Consider the following 22,310-nt stretch of genomic DNA (forward strand, 5'->3'; position numbering starts at 1 on the left):
TAGCTGTCGTTCATACTTTTTGTTTTCTGTTGGGACCTATGATTATGAACTGGTGTGTTGCCGGAAGTCCCAGGCTAGGCTTGGACTCCGAGCAGAGATACAAACTGCTGGAGTAATTCAGCGGGTCAGGCAGCCTGTGGTGAGGCAAATACAATCGACGTTTTGGGTTGAAACCTTCACCCTAATTTTGTGAAAGATTAATCAACCATGTGAAATTCAGGATTAGGAAGACCATGGGTCAGTGATGTTATTTCTTACTTTGTGCTATTCGTTTGCATAGGCAGTAATCCTGATATATTTGCTTCCATTGCCTTTATACAGAGCCATCTGAAAATACAATCAGATTATAAAAATTATTTTCCTTTAATGTGGGAAAAATCATTGCTCAAACTTCCAAGCACCACTTCCTGCAAAAGTGTTGAAAATGGTAAAGTGAAGATTTATTATAATGCTTTTTTTAAACAAAATAAATTATAAAAATGGTCTAGAGAAACAGTCCTGACGAAGGGTCTCGGCCCAAAATGTCAACTGTACCTCTTCCTATAGATGCTGCCCGGCTTGCTGCGTTCCACCAGCATTTTGTGTGTGCTGCTTGAATTTCCGGCATCTGCAGATTTCCTCGTGTTTGTATAGAGAAACAACTGATACTTAATGGGAATCCAAAATCTAAAAGGGCCATTGGAATCCTTCTATTTCCTCTTGGAGCAATCCAATTAATCAACTTAATCCTGCATTTTCTGTATCTACATAACTGCATTTTCACCTTAATTATTGTTATCCAATTCCATAGCGACAATCTTCCATCTTGATTTGCATTGTCAGGCAGTCTATTTTAAGTATAAGCCAACAAGATAGCAAAAGATACCGTAGGTGTCAAATCTGATTCTTTTGTTAATTAGTTTTAATGTGTGCCTTCTCATTAAGTGTATCAAAATAAAAATACACAGTTGCTGGAAATCTTATAAATAAATCAGTGTTGGGAGCACATAACAATCAGGCTGCATCTGTGGGGGAAGTTAATATACTGAAGCTCAAAGTTAAAAGTAAACTTATTATCAGGGTACACGTATGTCACCATATTCAACCCTGAGATTCATTTTCTTGTGTGCATTCACAATAAATACAGGAAACACAATAGTCAGTGAAAGACCACACCCAACATATCGCACAAACAATCAATGTGCAAAAGACAACAAAAAGAAAAAAAACAATAAATATTAAGAACATGAGATGAAGAGTCCTTGAAAATGAGTCCATAGGTTGTGGGAACAGTTCAGTGTTGGGGCAAGTGAAGCTATCCCCTCTGGTTGAACAGCCTGGTGGTTGAGGGTTAATAACTCTTCCTGAACCTGGTGCTGCAGGTCCTGAAGCTCCTGTACCTTCTACCTATGAAAGTAGTAAGAAGAGAGCATGGCCTGGATGGTGGGGGTCCTTGATGATGGATGCTGCTTTCCTGCGACAACGCTCCCTGTAGATGTGCTCAGTGGAGGGGAGGATTTTACCTGTGATGGGTTGGGCCATATCCATTACTTTTTGTAGGCTTTTCCACAGAAGGGCATTGGTGTTTCCATACTAGGCCATGATGCAACCAGTCAATATACTCTGCATCACAAATCTATAGAAGTTTGTCAAAGTTTTAAATGACATGCCAAATCTTCGCAAACTTCTCAGGAAGTAGAGGCTGCTGTGCTTTCTTCATAATGGCACTTACATGGCGGCCCAGCACAGATCCTCTGAAATGATAACGCTGAGGAATGTAAAGTTGCTGACCCTCTCCACCTCTGATCCCTTGATGAGAACTAGCTCATGGACGTCCGATTTCCTCCTCCTGAAATCAATAATCATCTCCTTGGTCTTGCTGACATTGAGTGAGGGGTTGTTGTTGTGGCACCACTCAGCCAGACTTGCCCAGTCTTCGCCAACAGCATTTCCCAGACCCATGGCTTCCATTGCCAAGAAGGGCAAGGGCAGCAGACACATGATAACACCACCATCTGCAAGGTCTTCTCCATCATGCACCATCCTGACTTGGAAATCTATCACTAGTCTTCTTCGTCACTGGGTCTAAATCCTCAAAGTCCTTGCCTACGAAGCACCATGAGAGCACCTTTGCCATAAGGATTGCAGAGAGTCAAAAAGTAGCTCACTATTATCTTCACCAGGGCCACTAGGGATGACCTTCTGGTAAAGCTCATATTCTGAATATGAAGAAAGCATGGTCATTGCCACGTACTTCCAAGGACAGAATAATGAAGTCAATGTTCCATTTTATGAACCTTCCAATTTTCTCAATTTTACATTTTCTGAAAACTTCTTCACCGTCAATGTTAAAGTCACAAATGAGAAAATCTGCAGATGCTGGAAATCTGAGCAACACACACAAAATGCTGGAGGAACTCAGAAGGCCAGGCAGCATCTATAGAAAAGGGTGGATGCTTGGGGTCAATATCCTTCATCAGGACCGGAAAAATAAAGATGAGAAGTCAGAGTAAGAAGTTGGGAGGAGGGAAGGAATCAATGTTAAAGTTACTGGCTTTTTCGGGGTGGTGAATCAATGGCACACGTGCCCAAGATGGCACATGCGAGGATTTTGTTGACTCGCAGCATGCAGTGCCCCCATTAACTCTTTAAACACCACCCATAATAAAAAGATACCTTACTATTATCTTTATTGCCAAATCAAGCAGTGAATGAGCAGTAAGATGTTTTCACAGGAAATGTCTTACATCAGCTTCGTACCAGGTGCACAGTTGCGAGACCCCATGACGTTGCATGATATGTTTTAAAGTCCACACAGACCTGGTATTACATTAATATTTGGATAGTAACCGATTGGGCCAGATGGAATTGGCTTTGCTTTGCTTATAATTTTCTACTGTGGTTTGTGAATGAACATTGGATACTCACTGATATTAACGGTAAATATTGTATGTGGTTTAGTGCCTCCATGTGCATCTACCTTTTCACAATAAACATAGTTTATTAATGTTAATAAAACTATGTTATTGAAGTTAATTGGTGAGATATTTTTAAATAGTGTTTTCATAATTTTTCAGCTTGTTTCAGAATGTCAGACATGCCTGGAAAGAAACGAAGATGTTCAAATGATGGGAGAAGTGGCAGAGATTTTCAAGAGTGATGCAGTGAGAGATGATTAACATAACTGAAACAGGTCACGTATGAATACACAACCCCTTATATTCTCATGTTAACATTTCTTAGGTTATATACATGGTATAATAATAATACAATTTAGAAATCATTATTTTTCAATTAACTTTTTAAAGGGTTAATATTAATAATTTTTGAACAGGTTTCTAAAATGCCTAATTTATTTCAATCTGTCTCTGTTATACTTTAAAACAATGAATATGCATAAATAAGCACCAGTACTCTTTCTTTTTCCTTTAAAAAGTCCATAATTATTGTTACTAATTATTTAATCAATGATAATCTCTGTTCAAAATTACCATAACATGTAAGATTTTTTTTAAAGAAGATTATCGACAGTTTGGGCACACACTCTTAAAAAGATGCAAAGTAAGTTTATCAAAGTACATGTATGTTACCATACTGTACTACCCTGAGATTCATTTTCTTGAAGGTATTTACAGGAAAAAAGAAATACCATTGAACTTTACAAAAAAAATTAAACATAAACAGACAAGGAGTGACAAGCATTAATGTGCAAAAGAAGACAAACTCTGCAAATAAGAGTAATATTGAGAACATGAGTTATAACAAGTCCTTAAAAATAAGCCTGTAGTTCAGAATTAGTTCAGGGTACTGGTGAATGAAATTATCCACAATGGTTCAGGAGCAAGATGGTTATAGGGTAATAACTGTTCATCACTGCTGCTAGATCAAATAGTGTCTAACAAAGATCTGAAAATTATGAAGAGTACTTTCGGAATTTGTACCCCTTCTTCATTCAGCAATCCTTGATGGATCCCATTTGGATCATGTGATAACTTGAGTACCATCCACTTTTCCAGTGCTTTCCCTAAAGCAGGGGTTCCCAACCTTCTTTATACCATGGACCAATACCATTTAGCAAGAGGTCCGTGGACCCGAAGTTGGGAACCCCTGATTTACAGTGAAGGATCAATACTGAGGGGATGGGCAAGAGGTGGGGGGGATGGGATAAGAGTTGATGGTGAAAATTCCCAGGCATCTGGAGCCACTGGGTCAAAGATGTTGATTTGTGCTAATGTGCTAAATATCCCTTTTTTTTAAAGAAAGGCATTAATTTACAGGGATAGAATACACTTGATTGCACCACTAACTGGACCTGGACCTACTGCATTTTGCCTATCACCACAATAAGTCAAAGGCAGATGCAATATCAATGGCTCTTCCCACGGCCTTAGACACCTGGACAATACAAACACCTATGTCAGGCTGCTGTTCATTGACTATAACTCAGCAGTTAATATAATCATTCCCACAATCTTGATTGATAAGTTACAGAACCTGGGCCTTTGTACCTCCCTCTGCAACTGGATCCTTGACTTCCTAACCAAAAGACACAATCTGTGTGGATTGGTGATAATATCTCCTCCTCACTGACAATCAACACTGGCGCACCTCAGGAGTGTGTGCTTAGCCCACTGCTCTACTCTCTCTATACCCATGACTGTGTGGCTAGGCATAGCTCAAATACCATCTATAAGTTTGCTGAGGATACAACCATTGTTGGTAGAATCTCAGAAGGAGATAAGAGGATGTACAGGAGTGAAATATACCAACTAGTGGAGTGATGTCACATCAACAATCTTGCACTCAACGTCAGTAAAATGAAAGAGCTGATTGTGGACTTCAGGAAGGATAAGATGAAGGAACACATATCAATCCTCACAGAGGGATCAGAAGTGAGGAGAGTGAGCAGTTTCAAGTTCCTGGGTGTCAAGCTCTCTGAGGACCTAACCTGGTCCCAACATATCGATGCAGCTATTAAGAAGGCAAGACAGTGACTATAGTTCATTAGGAGTTTGAAGAGATTTGGTATGTCAACAAAAACACTCAAAAACTTCTACAGATGTATCGTGGAGAACATTCTGACAGGCTGCATCACTGTCTGGTATGGGGGGTGGTGGGGCTACTGCACAGGACCGAAAGAAGCTGCAGAGGGTTGTAAATTTAGTTGGCTCCATCTTGAGTACTAGTCTACAAAGTACCCAGGACATCTTCAAGGAGTAGTGTCTCAGAAAGACTGAGTCCATTATTAAGGACCCCCAGCACCCAGGGCCCTTTTCTCACTGTTACCATCAGGTAGGAGGTACAGAAGCCTGAAGGCACTCACTCAGCGATTCAGGAACAGTTTCTTCCCCTTTGCCATCTGTTTCCTAAATGGACATTGAACCCATGAACCTCACTTTTTAAATATATATTAATATATTATTTCTGTTTTTGCACGATTTTTAATCTATTCAATATACATATACTGTAATTGGTTTACATATTTATTTATTATATTTTCTTCTTCTTCTGTATTATCAGATATTGCATTGTACTGCTGCTAAGTTAACACATTTCACGACACATGCTGGTGATAATAAGCCTGATTCTGATTCTGAAGGTGGTGAAGATGAGAGATGAAACAGAGTTCTAGGAAAGGAATAGGGAGGAGATGGGAGACCAACAGAGGCTGAAGCTTAGAATATTTTGAGAATTTGAAAGAAAATTAATGTTGAGGAGTTGATGTTTAAGATGTGAGACTCAATGAGAGATCAGCATTAATACAGCTTTGCAATTTTGGGAGTGATGGCCAAAGTAAGTTATGTCAAGTTTTGATGCACAAAGGCCAGCACCAGGGAGAATAATGGCTTTGCTTTCCGGACTCACAGCAGCAAATCTGATGAATTAATGTTGGTTTGGGGGAAGATTAGAGAGAGGTGTAGTGGAGAATGCAGAAATTAAACATGACAATGCAAGAGAAAGAATGAAGCATAACTAACAGGAAATTGAATTGACTTTACTTCTTACATCTTTTACATACATGAGGAGTAAAAATCTTTATGTTATGTCAAACCAGCATTAATTCATCAAATTAATTGGGGCACATGGCCAAGTGGTTAAGGCATTGGACTAGCAACCTGAAGGTCATGAGTTCAAGCCCCAGCCAAGGCAACGTGTTGTGTCCTTGAGCAAGGCACTTAATCACACATTGCTCTGCGACGACACTGGTGCCAAGCTGTATGGGTCCTAATTCCCTTCCCTTGGACAACATTGGTGTTGTGGAGAGGGGAGACTTGCAGCATGGGCAACTGCTGGTCTTCCATACAACCTTGCCCAGGCCTGCGCCCTGGAGAGTGAAGACTTTCCAGGCGCAGATCCATGGTCTCGCAAGACTAATGGATGCCTTTTTACTTTGTAATTGGGGCAGGAGTCTAGAGTGCTAGGAAAATACACAAGAGAAGCTTAAAATTAACTAAGAATGGTTATGATTTGGCCTTAGAATGGGAAAAGGAATATATTTTTCAAAACACTCAGACAGTATTGATACAAGGCACAACCAATTAAAATGTATTAAAACTAAAATTAACCAACATACACCTTAAAATGCATCATTTCAAATAGATAGTGAAAAGCAACATCCAACACTTACCTTTGTTCTTCACAGATTCAACAGAATGTTGGATCTAGAAACAGATACCTCAGAGTAGGTGCAGGAGAATTCCAACAGTGGAACCCTGCCAGGAAATCGGCAGTGGAGCAAGGCCAGCTGGCTCTGAGCTCCCCAAGTGACAGAGGGGTCTCAAACCTAGCAATTACTCTGAGAAATGTCAACAGTTCCATGATAAGTAATTCCTGTTATGAAGGGCTGTCAAGTACAATGGGCTTCTACTCACTGGACTAAGGAAAATCCATTTGTTTCATGGCTCCTGAGAGACAGGAGGCAGGAAGCTTAAAAGAAAGAGACTTTCTGATTGGCTAAATGTTCTCAGAAAAACATTTCCACTGTGAGACACATCAGCCAATAAAAGGAAAGCAGAGTGGCCAGGGTAAGACTGAGCCAGTATCAGAGTAGTAAGTAACGAGGCTTTGCTGGGCAGAGGCACAGGTGATGTTTCCTAAATCTCCTTGTTAGGCTGAGAGTATTCAGATGGCAGTTTAGGGCAGTGGTGTGCCCATCCCGCAGGATGTGGGAGATCAGGGAGACTTCCTGAGCACCTGTGGGAATTGAGTCCTGACTCACCATGTCAAGAAGCTGCAGATGGATGTTCCCAGGGTCATCCAAGATGCTGAGATTTTCCAAGATAAGGATTTTAGTGAGATGGTATTGTCACACCTAGGATACAGACAGAAAATTATTGGGCAACCACCAGGAGAAGAAAAAGTAGTAGGCAGACAGTGCGAGATTTCTCTGAGGCCATTCCTGTCTCAAACATTTGGGATAGTTTTGAGGGAGGTGGGGGAATGACTGTTCAGGAGAAAGCAGCAGTAGTTGGGTCTTTGGTACCAGGAGTAGCTCTGAGATTCAGTAAGGAAGAGTGAATGCAGACAGGACTCTAGTGATAGCTGGGGGGAGAATGGCAAGAGATTCTGTGGCTGAAGTAGGTACTGTGGAATGGTGTTGCCTCCACGCCACCCCGGTACCAGGGTCCGGGGAGTCACAGAATGGCTACAGAACATTCTTCGAAGGAGGGTGAGCCACTAGAAGTTATTCTGCATGTTGGTATAGGAGTAGAACAGGATGGGGTCCTGTAGAGTGAACATAGGGTGCTAGGGAAGAAGTTAAAAAACTGGACCATGAGGGTAGTATTCTTTGGATTACTACCACATCCTAAATAAGGGTACAAATTGGAGGATATGACAAATTAATATATGGCTGAAAAGTTGATGTGGGGCAGGGATTCAAATTTATGGACCATTGGGATCTTTTCTGGAGCAGACATGATCTGTACAAGAGGAACAAGTTACACCTGAATTGGAGGGGGCCAATATCCCAGCTGGTAGATTTGCTAGTGCTCCTAGGGCAGTTTTAAACAAGGTTGGCAGGGGGTGGATCCCAAGCATCAGGAAGGCTGGAAAATGATGCAGAACCCAGTGACAGCAAGTTGAATAAACATGACAGGTAGGAAATTGGCAGAGACCGTGAAATCCTATAGATTAAATTGTATTTATTTCAATGCAAGAGGGCTGACAAGTGAGGTGGATGAACATGGAACAGCACAGCACAAGCACAAAGGTCAAACCCATGACCTGATGAGTCCTGAGACTGAGGCCCAAAAGCTAATCCCATAATTGGCGAGTCCTGGAGTCAATACCCAGACGTCGGGGTTTGGCATGAAACATCGACTGTACTTTTTCCCATAGATGCTGCCTGGCCTGCTGAGTTCCTCCAGCATTTTGTGTGTGTTACCCAGATATTGATGACGTCCAACAGCAACACTAAAGGTTGATGTCTGGAGCTTGGTGAGTCCAGAGATAGTCCTGAAGGAATAACAGAGGCCAGTAACCCTCTCCCTGGTGACCAGGGACACAGGTCTGTGCAATTGCAGAAGTCAAAGACCAAATGTCAACTTCAAGATTGATAAGTCCTGGGGTCTAGGCCTGAAGATTAAACCCATGATCAGCGAGTCCTGGGATAGACACCCAGAGGTCGGCGAAGTCCAAAGTTGGAAGCCTAATGTCTGTGACTGAGAGTCCGGGGCTAAGGACTGGAGGCCCAGAGGTGTCCTGTCCAGGGGCTGGAGGCTTGTCTGTGTGTGAATGGGTGCTTGAGCGGTTGGGAAGGGTGGAAAGTTATTGTTTTGTTATTGTCATTGCTTCTTGTGCAGTTGTGCTGAACATTGTGGGCACGCATGGTTGACACCAGAATGTGTGGTGGTACTTGCAGGCCGCCCCCAGCACATCCCAGGCTGTGTTGGTTGTTAACGCAAAAGAACACATTTCACTACATGCTGCAACGTTCATGTGATAAATAAATCTGAATCCGTGTGCTTATAAAATGTCTCTAATGGATCTGTCTCTACCCCCTCCACTGGCAGCGCATTCCACTCAGCTACCTCTCTTTGAGTAGTGGACAGAGAAATGGCGTGTGGAGTTCAATCTGGAAAAGTATGGAGTGATTCATTTTGGAAGGTCAAACTCGAAAGCAGAGTACAGTATTCCTAGCAGTGTGGAGGAACAGAGGCATCTTGGAATCCACATTCATAGATCTATCAAAGTTTCCACACAAGATGATTGGGTGGTTAAGGTGTATGGTGTGTTGGTCTTCATTAGTCAAGCAATTGAGTTCAGGAGCTGCAAGGCAATGTTTCTGCTCTATAAAACTCTCGTTAAACCACACTTGGAGTGTTGTGTTCAGTTCTGGTCGCCTCATTATGGCGAAGGTGTGGAAGCATTAGAGAGGGTACAAAGGAGAATTTACCAGGATGCTGCCTGGATTAGAGACCATGTTTTATGAGGATAGACTAAATGAGCTATAGCTTTTCTCTTTGGAGTGAATGAGAATGAGGAGTGACCTAATAGAGGGGTATAAGATGATAAGATGTATTAATAGAAAGGACAGTGAGAGAGTTTTTTCTCTGGTGGAAATGGCTAACATGAGGGGGCATCATTTTAAGGTGATTGGAGGAAAGTATAGGGAGGATATCAGAGATAAGTTTTTGTTTTTACACAGAGAGCGGTGAGTGTACGAATGCACTACCAGGGTTTCTGGTAGAGGCAGACACGTTAGCAACATTCAAGAGACTCTTAGATAGACACATGGATAAAAGAAAATTGAGGGCTGGGTGAGAGGGAAGGGTTATGTTGATCTTGGAGTAGGTTAAAGGGTTGGCACAATATCATGGGGTGTAGGGCCTGAACTGTGCTGTACTGTTCTATGTTCTATATTCAACAGTGAGTATAAGTTTGCAGTTAATATGTAAATAGTGGACCAAGATTTGGCTGTTGGTCAGAAGAATCCTTTCCATCAGAACCCTCATGCACAGCTCATAATGGACTATGTGTTTGCCAAGAAAATTTGGAATGGGAGGTTCATTGCTAGCAGCTGCATTACACAGGAATTGTAGCCACTGGGTTATTTCCAAGGATGCATATGGACACAGACATCAAACGCTGCTGGATTTGGGTCTTTTTGAAGCTTCCATTCCAGGGAGTTGGCTGTTAACTGACACATTCCGACTGAAACTTGATGCTGCAGCAGATTGATTGGAGTCTTCCTGCCCAAGGACACTGAAGGGCATGGCTCTTCATAAAAACCTCTCAGTCAAGTCACTGATGGAATGACTGGGCTGAAACATCAGTGACACATTGACTTATTGTAAATACATTAAGTGTCTTCATTGGCAAGTGAATATAATGCTGTTCCCTGATTGTATCAATGGATAACCGTATATTTTAAAAACAGATTATTTTGAGAAAATCCTTTGCAGTTTCTTTATATCCTTCTATATTCACAATCTCACCTGGTTTACGATAATCAGTAAACTTGGAAGTATCTCAGCAAACTATTGACTTTCACTAAATGGCTAGAACTCAAGGACCAATTCTTCTGTACCCACTAGTCACACTGCTCCATTGAGAGTGATCAGTTTATTCCTATTCTCATTTTACTGCTTAACAACTTATTTTCAATTGATATAGTATATAAGCTAGCAATAAAATTCTACATGTCAACCTCCTGAGTGAGATTGTACTGAATGACTTTCAAGGATACAAATACAGCATATGTACTAGTTCCCCTTTAACCATCTAGTATACATATCCTTAAAAATTGGTTAAATATGATTTTTCTTTCTTAAAATGATGCCGACCCCACTCATTCCCTTTATTCTTTTATAAGTGTTGTGTTGCTACACACATCTCCATTGATTCCAATACTCTCTGCATCAAAGACGTCAGGTAGATTTTTAAATGATGCTACTGGGTCATTTTTGTAAATGAAGCTTTCACTCGTCTAGGATGAACTTGGTCTGCCAAAAATATGCATAGTATATAAGAGATAATGTGGGCTCTTGTCCCCAGTCAAGGTGAAATGGCAGGCAGTGACGTGTGGGGTACCACGAGGCTCAGTGCTAGGACCGCAGCTATTTACAATATACATTAATGATTCTGATGAAGGGATAAAAAGTAACATTAGCAAATTTGCAGATGACACAAAGTTGGGTGGCAGTGTGAAATGTGAGGAGGATGTTATGAGAATGCAGGGTGACTTGGACAGGTTGGGTGAGTGGGCAGATGCGGTTTAATGTGGATAAATGTGAGGTTATCCACTTTGGTGGCAAGAACAGGAAGGCAGATTACTATCTGAATGGTGTCAAGTTAGGAAAAGGGGAAGTACAACGAGATCTAGGTGTCCTTGTTCATCAGTCACTGAAAGTACACATGCAGGTACAGCAGGCAGTGAAGAAAGCTAAAGGCACGTTGGCCTTCATAACAAGGGGAGTTGACTATAGGAGCAAAGAGGTCCTTCTGCAGTTGTACAGGGCCCTGGTGAGACCACACATGGAGTATTGTGTACAGTTTTGGTCTCCAAATTTGAGGAAGGACATTCTAGCTATTGAGGGAGTGCAGCGTAGGTTCACGAGGTTAATTCCTGGGATGGCGGGACTGTCATATGTTGAAAGATTGGAGTGACTGGGCTTGTATACACTGGAATTTAGAAGGGTGAGAGGGGATCTGATTGAAACGTAAGATTATTGAGGGATTGGACACGCTAGAGGCAGGAAACATGTTCCCGGTGTTGGGGGAGTCCAGAACCAGAGGCCACCGTTTAAGAATAGGGGGTAGACCATTTAGAACGGAGTTGAGGAAAAACTTTTTTACAGAGGGTTGTGGTTCTGTGGAATGCTCTGCATCAGAAGGCAGTGGAGGCCAATTCTCTGGATTCTTTCAAGAAAGAGTTAGATCGAGCTCTTAAAGATAGCGGACTCAAGGGATATGGGGAGAAGGCAGGAAACGGGTACTGATTGTGGATGATCAGCCATGATCACAGTGAATAGCGGTGCTGACTTGAAGGGCTGAATGGCCTACTCCTGCACCTATTGTCTATTGTCTATTGAAATTAAGGGCTAGAAAATCAGCATCATTATATATTGGGTAATGGAATTCTACTGAATTGAACATTTTAATTCGGGTTGATGAATGGCTGAACAACTGCTTTGTACCCACCAATTTACAGGAAATCCAGCTATGGCTGCTACTTTTTGTAAAAATCAGCTTTGCTTTTATTTGACTTGGAACAACACATTGCAATGGTTACTTCATTCGTGCTTACATTAGAGCTATTTACTGTACAATTAGAACATTTAGAGATAATTCAAAATTGAAAGTTAACTATAGAGGAAATATGCTGTGTTATATAATGGGTGTCAAACCAACCTTTAAACATGCATTAAATTAAAAAATACATTTGGCACGGTATCCTTTAAAGAACTGCCATTGACAATACCATTAAGCAAGATTTTTTTTTACTATTTACACTTGCTTAATAGTGCTAAAACAAAATAATCAACACTCTGGGTTTCCCATGGAATCTGAAGCTGTGCGCTTCTGTCACAACATGATTATTTATAAAATTTTCAGGTGCTTGGAGATATGATTCTTTAAGAGATGGAAAAAGAATTGATTGAGATTACAGAAAGCAAGTTAAGTGCACTCTGAAGGCATACTGAAATTAAATTCTGATTATATGAAATTCATATATGGTTTAAGAAGTACAATATACAAAAGATTAAGTAGAATAAAATTCTGATGCCAGTGGGGTGCTCAAAATTATTTAGCTGTGTTTTGCTTAATTAGTGTGCTACTGACAAGAACAGCAGGCTCCTGCAACATGCTGTTGAGAGCTACAAGGACAAACTAACATCTTGAATGAAGTGCCTTATGAGCAAACAGAATATGCTTTGGTTTAGTGAAAATTGTTGTTGAATTAATTAAGTCTAATTGACGTTAGAGAAATTCAGAAAAGTTACCTAAAATGGTGGCATACCTCATCAATTCACGATGTGCAATTTGTGCTATTTTCCAAGTTTAACTTCAAAATGAACAATTTAGAAAGACATTTTAAAAGCAACAATCAGCAGAAATATCAAATTTTTGTGCTCTCAACAAATATTAGTGGATCATCTTATCACTGTGCTTAGGTACATCTGTAGGTTATTTCTTGGCATAAAACCTGATGCAGCATAAGAACCTGGGGGAAAAAATACCTTAATCCTTTTGCCAATCATCAATTGTTAATAAGGATTTTCATTTGGTAAAATGTTATAAATTTCAGTTATAGAAGAGGCAGTGACAGTAACTGAAACAGCAGAGTTCAATTCGGAATGGCCTTCTTTCCTCTGGAGAGGAGGTCGTTATAATACACCTGGTTTCAATATTAATTATTCTTTATACCATAAACAACAGAATGCCCATTTGCTCAAGTATAAATATTTTCTTTTATGGCAGTGCAATTACGGAAGGTAACTTATTAGGACCGGCGTGGCTCCAGTCTGTGTGATAATTGTGATAATGTCCTCTGATTGTCTATTACATTTAGCTGTCGTACATATGCACGCACGTCCTGATGGTTCTTGTTTGCAAGTGATGCATCTGGATCTGATGGAGAGAGAAGAATTATTAGCATAAATGTCTGTTTGGACTTGAACAATTAGAATCAATAAGTTCAAGAAACAGCATAGCTTTAGAATGAAAAGCACTACAGAATACAAAATGTTAAATTCTGGGACCAGCTTGTAGGATATCAATGGACTTTTGGACCTGTACATTCCTATGTCGTTATAGGGAACAACCCCAGACTGTTTATTTCTTTCACTATGTGCAAAAGTACACACTATTTGCATAACTTGCCTTCCTCTGGAAGATTGATGCAGTATGTACTTACCAGAAGGAAGGAAATGAATACAGGCAGTCCCCGGGTTATGAACGAGTTCCGTTCCTGAGTCTGTCTTTAAGTCGGATTTGTACGCAAGTCAGAACAGGTACATCCGGTATTATTTAGCGTCCGTTAGTCAAACATTTGTCTTAGTATATAGCATATATTTTGCCTTTCTATGCATGTAAAACACTGAAGAAATATATGTATTTCAATAATTAAATCAGTGCGTTGCTTAGTAATAATTGTAGCTTTCATCGGGGCAGGGCCTTTCACATGCTCTATTATTCTCACTTTATCCTCTATCATTTAAAATTGTTCCAATCGTTGACCGACTGTACCTTAACGATTTTCCAATGACCAATGGCATTTCACCTCTTTCCGATCGCTTTATTATTTCCACTTTATTTTCGATCGTGATCGTTTTCCGTCAACGGAACAGAAACACTGTGGATTCAGCAGCAGCCGTGGGCGGCGGGTCCTAAAGTCCACCCACACTGAGATAGGTTAAATGGGACAAGTGGGAGTGGTGCTGACTGGAAAAGGGGGGGGGGTGTCAGGGTGAATCTTGCTAAGAACAATTTAAGCCAAATACAAAGTTACACACTCAACACAGTGTTAATGGCAACGACTTAAAATGGCGGATGGCGTCGTGATCCAACTTAAAATGGCAGATGGCATTCTTCTTCCTCCATTCATAAGTACAAGTTGTTTGTAAGTCGGACGTTCGTAACTCGGGGACTGCCTGTATAGTAGAACCGCATTGCTCAGTTCAGGGTAATTTTCAATCAGAATCAGGTTTATTATCACTGTTTGATAGGATATGAAATTTTATTGTTTTGCTGCAGCAGCAGTGTAAAGACATAAAATACTGTAAATTACCAAATAAATAAATCATGCAAAAAGAAAAGGAACAGTGCAGTAGTGTTCATGTATTCATGGACAATTCAAAAATCTGTGGCATAGGGGAAGAAGGTCTTTCTGAATCATTGATTGTGTGTCTTCGAGCTCCTGTATTTCCTCCCAATGGTAGGAATGAGGAGAGGGCACATCCTGGATGGTGAGGTTCCTTGATGGTAGTTGCCACCTTCTTGAGTCACCACCTCTTGAAGACGTCCTTGATGGTGGGGTGGGTAGTACCCGTGATGGAGTAGGTTGAGTCAATAACCTTATGCAGTCTCTTATGATTCAGTGCATTGGAGCCTCTACAGCAGGCTGTGATCAAACCACCATACATATGTAGAAATTTGCAAGACGCCAGTGACATAACAAATTTCCTTAAAATTCTAATGAACTAGAGCCACTATCATGCCCACTACTACATGATTACATCATTCCTGTATGCCTCCTCATTGCTAACTGTGACTCTGCCAACAGCAGCGGTGGATCTACAGATGGTGTTTGAGCTGTGTCTATCCATATAGTTACAAGTGTAGAGCAGTTGATTAAACACACATCCTTGACGTGCACCTCTATTGACTGTCAAAGAGGAGGAGATGCTATTATCAACTTGCACTGATTGTGGTTTCCCAATGAGGAATTTGAGGATCCAGTTGTAGAGGCAGGTACAGAGGCCCAGGTTTGGAAGCTTGGTGACTATTGCTGAGGAGATGATCATATTGAATGGCGAGCTATAATTGATAAACAGCAACCTGACATATGTTTTGCTGCTGTCCAGGTGCTCCAAAGCAGAGTAGAGAGCCAGTGAGATTGCACCTGATGTAGACCTGTTGTGATTGGAATCGAACTGCAGCAGGTCCAGGTCCTTACTCAGGCAGGAGTTAATTTTAGCCATAACCAACCTCCTGAAGCACTTCAGTATGGTACATATGAGTCCTACCAGGAGAAATTCATACTCTTCTTGGACACAGGTATGATTCTTGCCATTTTGAAGCAGGTGGGAACTAAGATATCCTTGAACATTCCAGCCAGTTGATCAGTACAGCATTTCAGTCCCCTGCCAGGTACACCGTCAGGGCCTGATGCCTTGTGAGGATTCACCCTCTTGAAGGACATTCTGACATTGGCCTCTCAGGATTTTTCAATTTCTAGTAAGTTGCTCATGCTTTAAAAATATCTTAATAAAGGATTGTGCATTGTCTACCTGAAGCTGCTGTTCAATTTTCAGCAAGGCTTCAAAATGGAGACTGTTGTTGTGTGAATGAAATCACTGGAGAAAAGTACCGGTGGATACAAAGCAGCTTCTCTATTTGACAAAACAAGGCGCAGCACGCATCATTTGGAGATGCTTATGGTTGAAAGATTTGGCTGGCCCAATGTGGGGCTAAACATCAAAGGACAACTCCATATTTACAATGCATCCACACTGCTTTCACTGAAATTACCCACAAACTTCACAACTCCTGATTCGCACCACACCACAGACATCCAAATGAATTTTAACCAGCATTGTCTGGTCTGGGATTCATGGCTTTTGGGAATCCATTGTTCAGAGCTGCAGTCCAAATTAAATCCACAGTACATATTCAGATGTGAAGACAGGTAGCTGAAGTCATTTGCTAAATGTAAATGTGCTCAACCCAAAAATCGCTCTAACAGTGATCTGTCAAATAGAAACCCACAGTAAGATATACTGTGCATATATCTTGATCATATAATTAAATAATAGGACCAAAATACAAGATAATAATTATATTTACAGTATTTTCTTACTTGCTACTGTCTGGTTAGCAACTCCCCACTATGTGCTTCCTAATATTGCCGTCAAGAAATAGCTTAGGTTGCCACTTACAGCCCTCACCAAAACCATCCCCACCTACCAGTATGTTATTTGTCAGCTCTTGTTTGGCAACAACTACATACACAAAATATTCAAATGAGGAGCAACTATGAAAATAGTGTAACACCCTGGTTAAGATTTTTACTGCTATGCTGTAGGTATTTCATTTTAGCAGTTCTGTAAGAGCAAATATGCTTTTAGCATACAGAATTTGCATTTGAGCTAAAGATAAGGGGCTATACTGTCAGCCAATCAGGATGGTGGAATTGGGAGAGGTTTCTAGAGAACGCTGGACGGAAAAGTTTTTGTGACGGACACTGGTGTGGGTCAAGGTCTTCTTGGCAGGAGCTGGGAGAAGGCGGGGGGGGAAGGTGGCTGAGGATGTTATCCCGGTTGCACAAGATATTTTGTACAAATGAATGGCTTCAAGGAGGCAGAACCAATACTCCCGTGGGGGAGCTTATTTTGTTCGAGATGGATTTCCATTGTCATTCAGAAGGTGGTCTGTGCTTTCATGCAGACTGTGGGTCCAGCACATTAGTTAAAGACAACTTCAAGATGAGCTCCAACTTATGTGCACATTTGGACTGGGTTAACTGCAATGGGCCCTTTTTATTTTTTTTCTTTTTCCTACTAACTGTTCAATAAAGTTGAAATTTGTAAATATACTTTCTTTATAATTGTATGCAGTGTATGATCTGTTATTTCTTACTGCACAGTGACAGTATTTACACAGTATTCGCTCAGATTGGGGTGTGGGAGGTCGAAACATCCCGGCTCTCCTGGTCTGGTGGGACCCAAGTCATTGACCCTAGATGTACAGAGTTTGAGGAAGTGTTTTCCTCACTGCTGAGTCCGGTGGCTGTTAGCGAGGGGCTACCGAGCCACATCTCCAGAGGTGCAGGTAAAAAGGGGTTGCACTATGGGGGCTTGTCCACAATTGGATTCGCTGAATACTGTGTAACTACTCTAAGAACTGATTAAGTAGTTTGAGTGCTTTAAAATATATGTATTAAAATAGTTTCCGGGATAGTGATTAAGATACGTGACTATGGATGCCACAAGTTTTAAGCATTGGTACGAGTCAAAGAGATTACTTGCAATTAAGGCTTGTGTTCTGAGCAGGGTGAATATCCATAGCCCAGATGAATTGCTGATAAGAGTTTTAAGTTTGGCTCCAGTATCAGGGAAAGTTACAATTATGGAACGGCAGTTTGACCAAATGGCGGGCAAGGTTGCCGTTTTAGTTCAGACTAGTAATAGATCTGCCTGTTTATGATTAGGGCACCTGGAAAGGCGGGGCCATGGGCTGTCCATATTTTTAGAGAAGAGAGGAGTGTAGGCGAGGGTGCCAAATTGAAAGTTGAGTTTCCCATAGCTGAGGGTGGAGACTTTAAAGACAAGCTGCTCTCATTTCTGTGAAGTGAGGGGAAGGTCTAATGAGTCCTTCAGAGATTCTGAGCTCGTTTTGGCTATGGCTGATAGCTATGGCTTGAGCACTGGCTGATAAATGCACAAGTATATCTGCGGAGAGTCAAAGTTATTGTAGGCTGGGAGAGTTCTCTGGGGTCAAGCCCACACCCAATGGGGAAGACAAATGTGAGCCTTGGGCTGAACAGACACCTCAGTTACTGGATGAATGGCAGTGCTCAGATAATATGAAAAACTGAGACTGGTAGAGAGCTTAAAGAGCCCAGCGGCTGATATAGTGAGGTTCCTCAAGGCAGAAAATCCATTAGCCACATCAGCTAATTACCTTTGCAAGTGCAGCCAATCTTAGGATGAAGATAAGACACACATTTCAGGAGGAAGGAGAGAAGTTGTCTGCCTACATTTTCAGGGTTGGGAAGCTGCTGCACTATTTGCTCTTTCTCTTAGTGCAATTGGGCAGGCAGTCAGGTCTTCTCGTCATCTCTCTGAGGTGCACCCAAAATGAAAATCATTCCTAAGCACAAAATTAACATATTTCACAGGGCAGGAAGAGTTTTGCTAGTTCAGCAGGTATAGCAGTTTAGAAGTTAGAGCACCAAAAGAGAGAGCAAGTTATAGAGCACAAGTTATACAGCACCAAAACAGGCCATTCGGCCCACTCTGTTCATGCCAACTAATGAACACCCAATGGGACCAAACCAATATTTCCTTTTGCATCCCTATCAATGGCACCCCCCACCGCCACCAACCACGTATATTAAGGGAACAGCCAACTAACCTCACAAACAGGATATCTGAGCTGTGTGAGAGGAAACCAGAGTACCAGGCACCCAGGGGTAACTTACATGGTACAGACAGACAACACTTAAGGTCAGGATAGAATCTGGATCTTTGAAACTTAGAGGAAGCTTTGCTAATTGCTGCACTGCTGTGCCGTCCATCAAAGACAGCTCGGAATCTAGATGCCCTTGATCATACAGAAATCCATTAAAATCTAGAAATAAATTTCACTCTCACTCTCAGAATACAGGATTATCACTCTAGGTCAGTAATGTGTTTTTAAGGGAAAGAAATCTGGATTTCTCTATTTGATTAAATGTTGCATTGAAGAGTCTGATTAAAACTAAAGTCAATAAAGATTGGAGAAAAAACTCCCTTCTAACCTGAGATACTTAGAACACAAGGGAAGGTGCTACTGCTACAGCTTGCCCTCCATTAAAACATTAGAAGTGGGGATGTGCCCAAATAAAAATGCACATAGCAATCAGAGGCTGGCTAGTAACATTCAGGCACACAAATACCAGACCATGACTATTTCCAACTAAAAGAAATCAACCACCCGACAGTCAATAGCAATGCCATCATGAAGTCACCTACCACTATCATGGGTCACCAAAAACATAAAAACTTGGGCAGCAATTAGTTATGTTGCATTTGGTGACATGCTCAGCAATGCAAACGCTTTTCCACCAACTGCAAGGCACAGCTCAGTGCAATAGAACACTCCCCACTTGTCTGTGAGAATGCTTTTTCCATTAACAATCAAGAAGCTCCACCCAGATTAAATCAGCTTGCTTGATTGCTCTGCCCCCAAACTCTCTCATCCCATAATTTTAAACAGTCAATCTCTCCTCCCTCAATACAGCGTGGCACCCGTAGGTTATAAAATGCACTGCAGAAACATGCTGAGAAACCTACTACCTCTACTTTTCAGAAAGACAAGAATTAACACTACAACTTCTGAAGTATATGCACCACTTTCCTGTTCAAAATGTTAAAACTTCTTACCAAACGATGCTGTAAGAAGATCTTCACCTCAGGGATTGCGGAAGTTCAGGAAGGTGACTGAATAACAGTCACAAGGAACCAAGGATGGGAAATGATTTAAAACATTGGGAGAAACTCCGACATCCAGAGAGGGTGAAGGAAAGAGAAAGTTGCCACTCTTTGATTTACCTGCAGTTGAATAGGATTTGCTGTGTTTGCTCTTTTAATTAATTACAATAATGACAGGGGAAAAGTAAATTGTTCCATGAATATTAATGGTGCAAGATGCCATTTCTCTAGTCTACCCAGTACACAATAAAAGAATACATGTTAAATTATATTAAAATATATTTAAACAAGAAGCTGAAACCTTTAACAGGATTATTACATTTTAGTAATTCAAAGCAGGGCCAAAGTGTCTTTGACAGTACATAGAAAATCAGAGAAATGCAGGAATCTTACAAGTCATATTTGTTATGTCACCATATAAATAACATAAAGAAGTTGATAAGCATTTGAATGCTTGATTAAGTGAGAAATCAATGGCACGAATGAGATAGCACATATAATTAACACGATACTAATTTTTATTATACCCTCATACCCTGGTGAGATAAGGACATGCCTGTCTCAGCATGCGAAGTCAGCTTCAGCAGACTGGGTGGATGAGGTCTATAGTGACATCCAGCGACCGGGAAGGTGTTCTGCCACGCTCCATAGAGAGCGAAGGGCGTGACAAGGCATCAACCAGCGAAGACCCTAGTTTGTGACGCTTGTTCATACCGCTGGACCCGGACTTGTGAGGTCAAGAGAATGGAACTGCCCCATTGCAATGGCTTTTCCATTATAAAAACTCTTCCGGACAGGTCTTATGTCATCGTCCGACACGACGGACAACTACCAACTTTTTTTATGAGAGAGTGCATTGTAAAGGCAATTTCAAGGTTAGTGTAGAAATCAACCAGAGTTAAGATGAAAGTTTTCAAATTGAGATACCAACTCTGTTTCAATCTTCATTTTAGCCTGACCATTTTAGAGTTTCCAGTATTTAACAACAGTCTATCTCCCAGATTGTCAGATAGTCACATCTTACAACATACTTTTAAGATTCATTGATACATCGGTAGATTAAATTGATTGCTCATCATTAGTTTGAATACACAATCTTTCAGCATCTTTTTATACATTTTGTTAACATGATTCTGACTCTATACTTCCAGATTTCTCAGGGAATTCTCTGAAATGTTCAAGTTAGAATGAAAATCTAAATGCACAATACACTTGACATTTGTTTTGTAATTACACATTGTGGACTTACTGAAAGGCTGACTTCGACAGTGTCGGGCTGACCTTACTGTATTGCCAATCATATGCTGAAACAAAAAAAAATGTTAATGTCAATTAAACTACTAAAATATTGCTTTTGCAGGAATCCTTTTACTCATTTGGAGAATGAAATACAAGAAAGAGGCAAAGAGCCAACTAAATGCCATTCAGATCTAACATGGCAGTGGCGCTGGAGATGACCAGAAGGTCAAACTGCATAACCATCAGAGATGAGGACTTCATACTACTTGGATGGAATTCAACATTGCCTGCAACATTCAATCATATGATCATAGTCAGCATTAAAAATATTCACACAGTTAGGGGCAGAAGCTTCTTTGAGGAAGTCTCTTACTTTGGAGAAACTAATTCACGCAGGATGTGGGCATCTCAGAGAGGGAGGGAGGGAGGGAATGATGCAAATGAACAAAAACATAGAACCATTAGGACAGAAAGTATCAGAATTACAGAACGTCAAGACAAATGGTATGACCACCACCTTGAATGAAATACATACAACCATGGCTGATTATTGTCGCATTGATTTGTGATGATGGACTATACCAGCCACAGGAAATATTTGTGTGTTTTGATGGTAGCAAAGAGATGATGGTGTGAAACGATATGCAACTGGGGGCTTTCCCCAAAGCACTTTCACTTCTCCCTAATGCCCTTTGAGTCTTCCACTAGAGATACTGTCAGCCTGTGACAAGGCTGAGCAGACAACAAGGTGCAGATGGAGTAATTGATCCTCACCATCCAGGACACGCCCTCTTCTCATTACTGTAATCAAGGAGGAGGTACAGAAGACTGAAGGCGCACACTCAATGCTTTAGGAACAGTTTCTTCCCCTCTGCCACCAGATTTCTGAATGGCCCATGAACCCTTGAACACTACCTCTCTACTTAGGTCTATTTTGGAACCATTTATTTATTTTTAAGTATTTCTTATTATAACATAGTAACTTTTTATCTGTTGCACATGCTCATGGAACCTATGGGGCCCCCAAACTGCAGACTATATTCCAAACATTGTAATACTTCGGCTTTATAGGGTATTGGTCAGACTGCACATAGAGTACTGTGAGCAGTTTTGGGCCTCTTATATTAGAAAGGATGCGTTGGCATTGGAGAGGATTCAGAGGAGGATCACAAGAATGATCCCAGGAATGAAAGGATTAATGTGTGAGGAGTGTTTGATGGCCCTGGGCTTCTA

The 22,310-nt window shown here is 41.1% G+C and overlaps 1 protein-coding gene and 1 long non-coding RNA gene across 10 annotated transcripts in view; one reads left to right on the top strand and one right to left on the bottom strand.

Annotated features, from left to right (window-relative positions):
* Positions 1-64: 64 nt before the first annotated feature.
* On the top strand, positions 65-21,406 carry LOC134348580 (uncharacterized). The gene is made up of 3 exons (XR_010018454.1): positions 65-237; positions 3,057-3,172; positions 21,199-21,406. It is a non-coding gene; the product is annotated as an uncharacterized LOC134348580 (long non-coding RNA).
* The window catches only part of rapgef4a (Rap guanine nucleotide exchange factor 4a), a 293,410-nt gene continuing 283,266 nt past the window's right edge, over positions 12,167-22,310 (bottom strand). For all 9 annotated transcript variants that reach the window (XM_063052160.1, XM_063052159.1, XM_063052167.1 and 6 more), the window contains 2 exons: positions 21,088-21,142; positions 12,167-13,554 (listed from right to left, as the gene is read on the bottom strand). In XM_063052160.1, coding sequence (XP_062908230.1) covers positions 13,427-13,554; positions 21,088-21,142 — 183 coding nt within the window. In that variant the 3' untranslated portion in view covers positions 12,167-13,426. The remainder of the gene's footprint in view (positions 13,555-21,087; positions 21,143-22,310) is intronic.

This window comes from Mobula hypostoma, chromosome 6 (assembly GCF_963921235.1).
Source record: "Mobula hypostoma chromosome 6, sMobHyp1.1, whole genome shotgun sequence".
Classification (NCBI taxonomy): Eukaryota; Metazoa; Chordata; class Chondrichthyes; order Myliobatiformes; family Myliobatidae; genus Mobula; species Mobula hypostoma.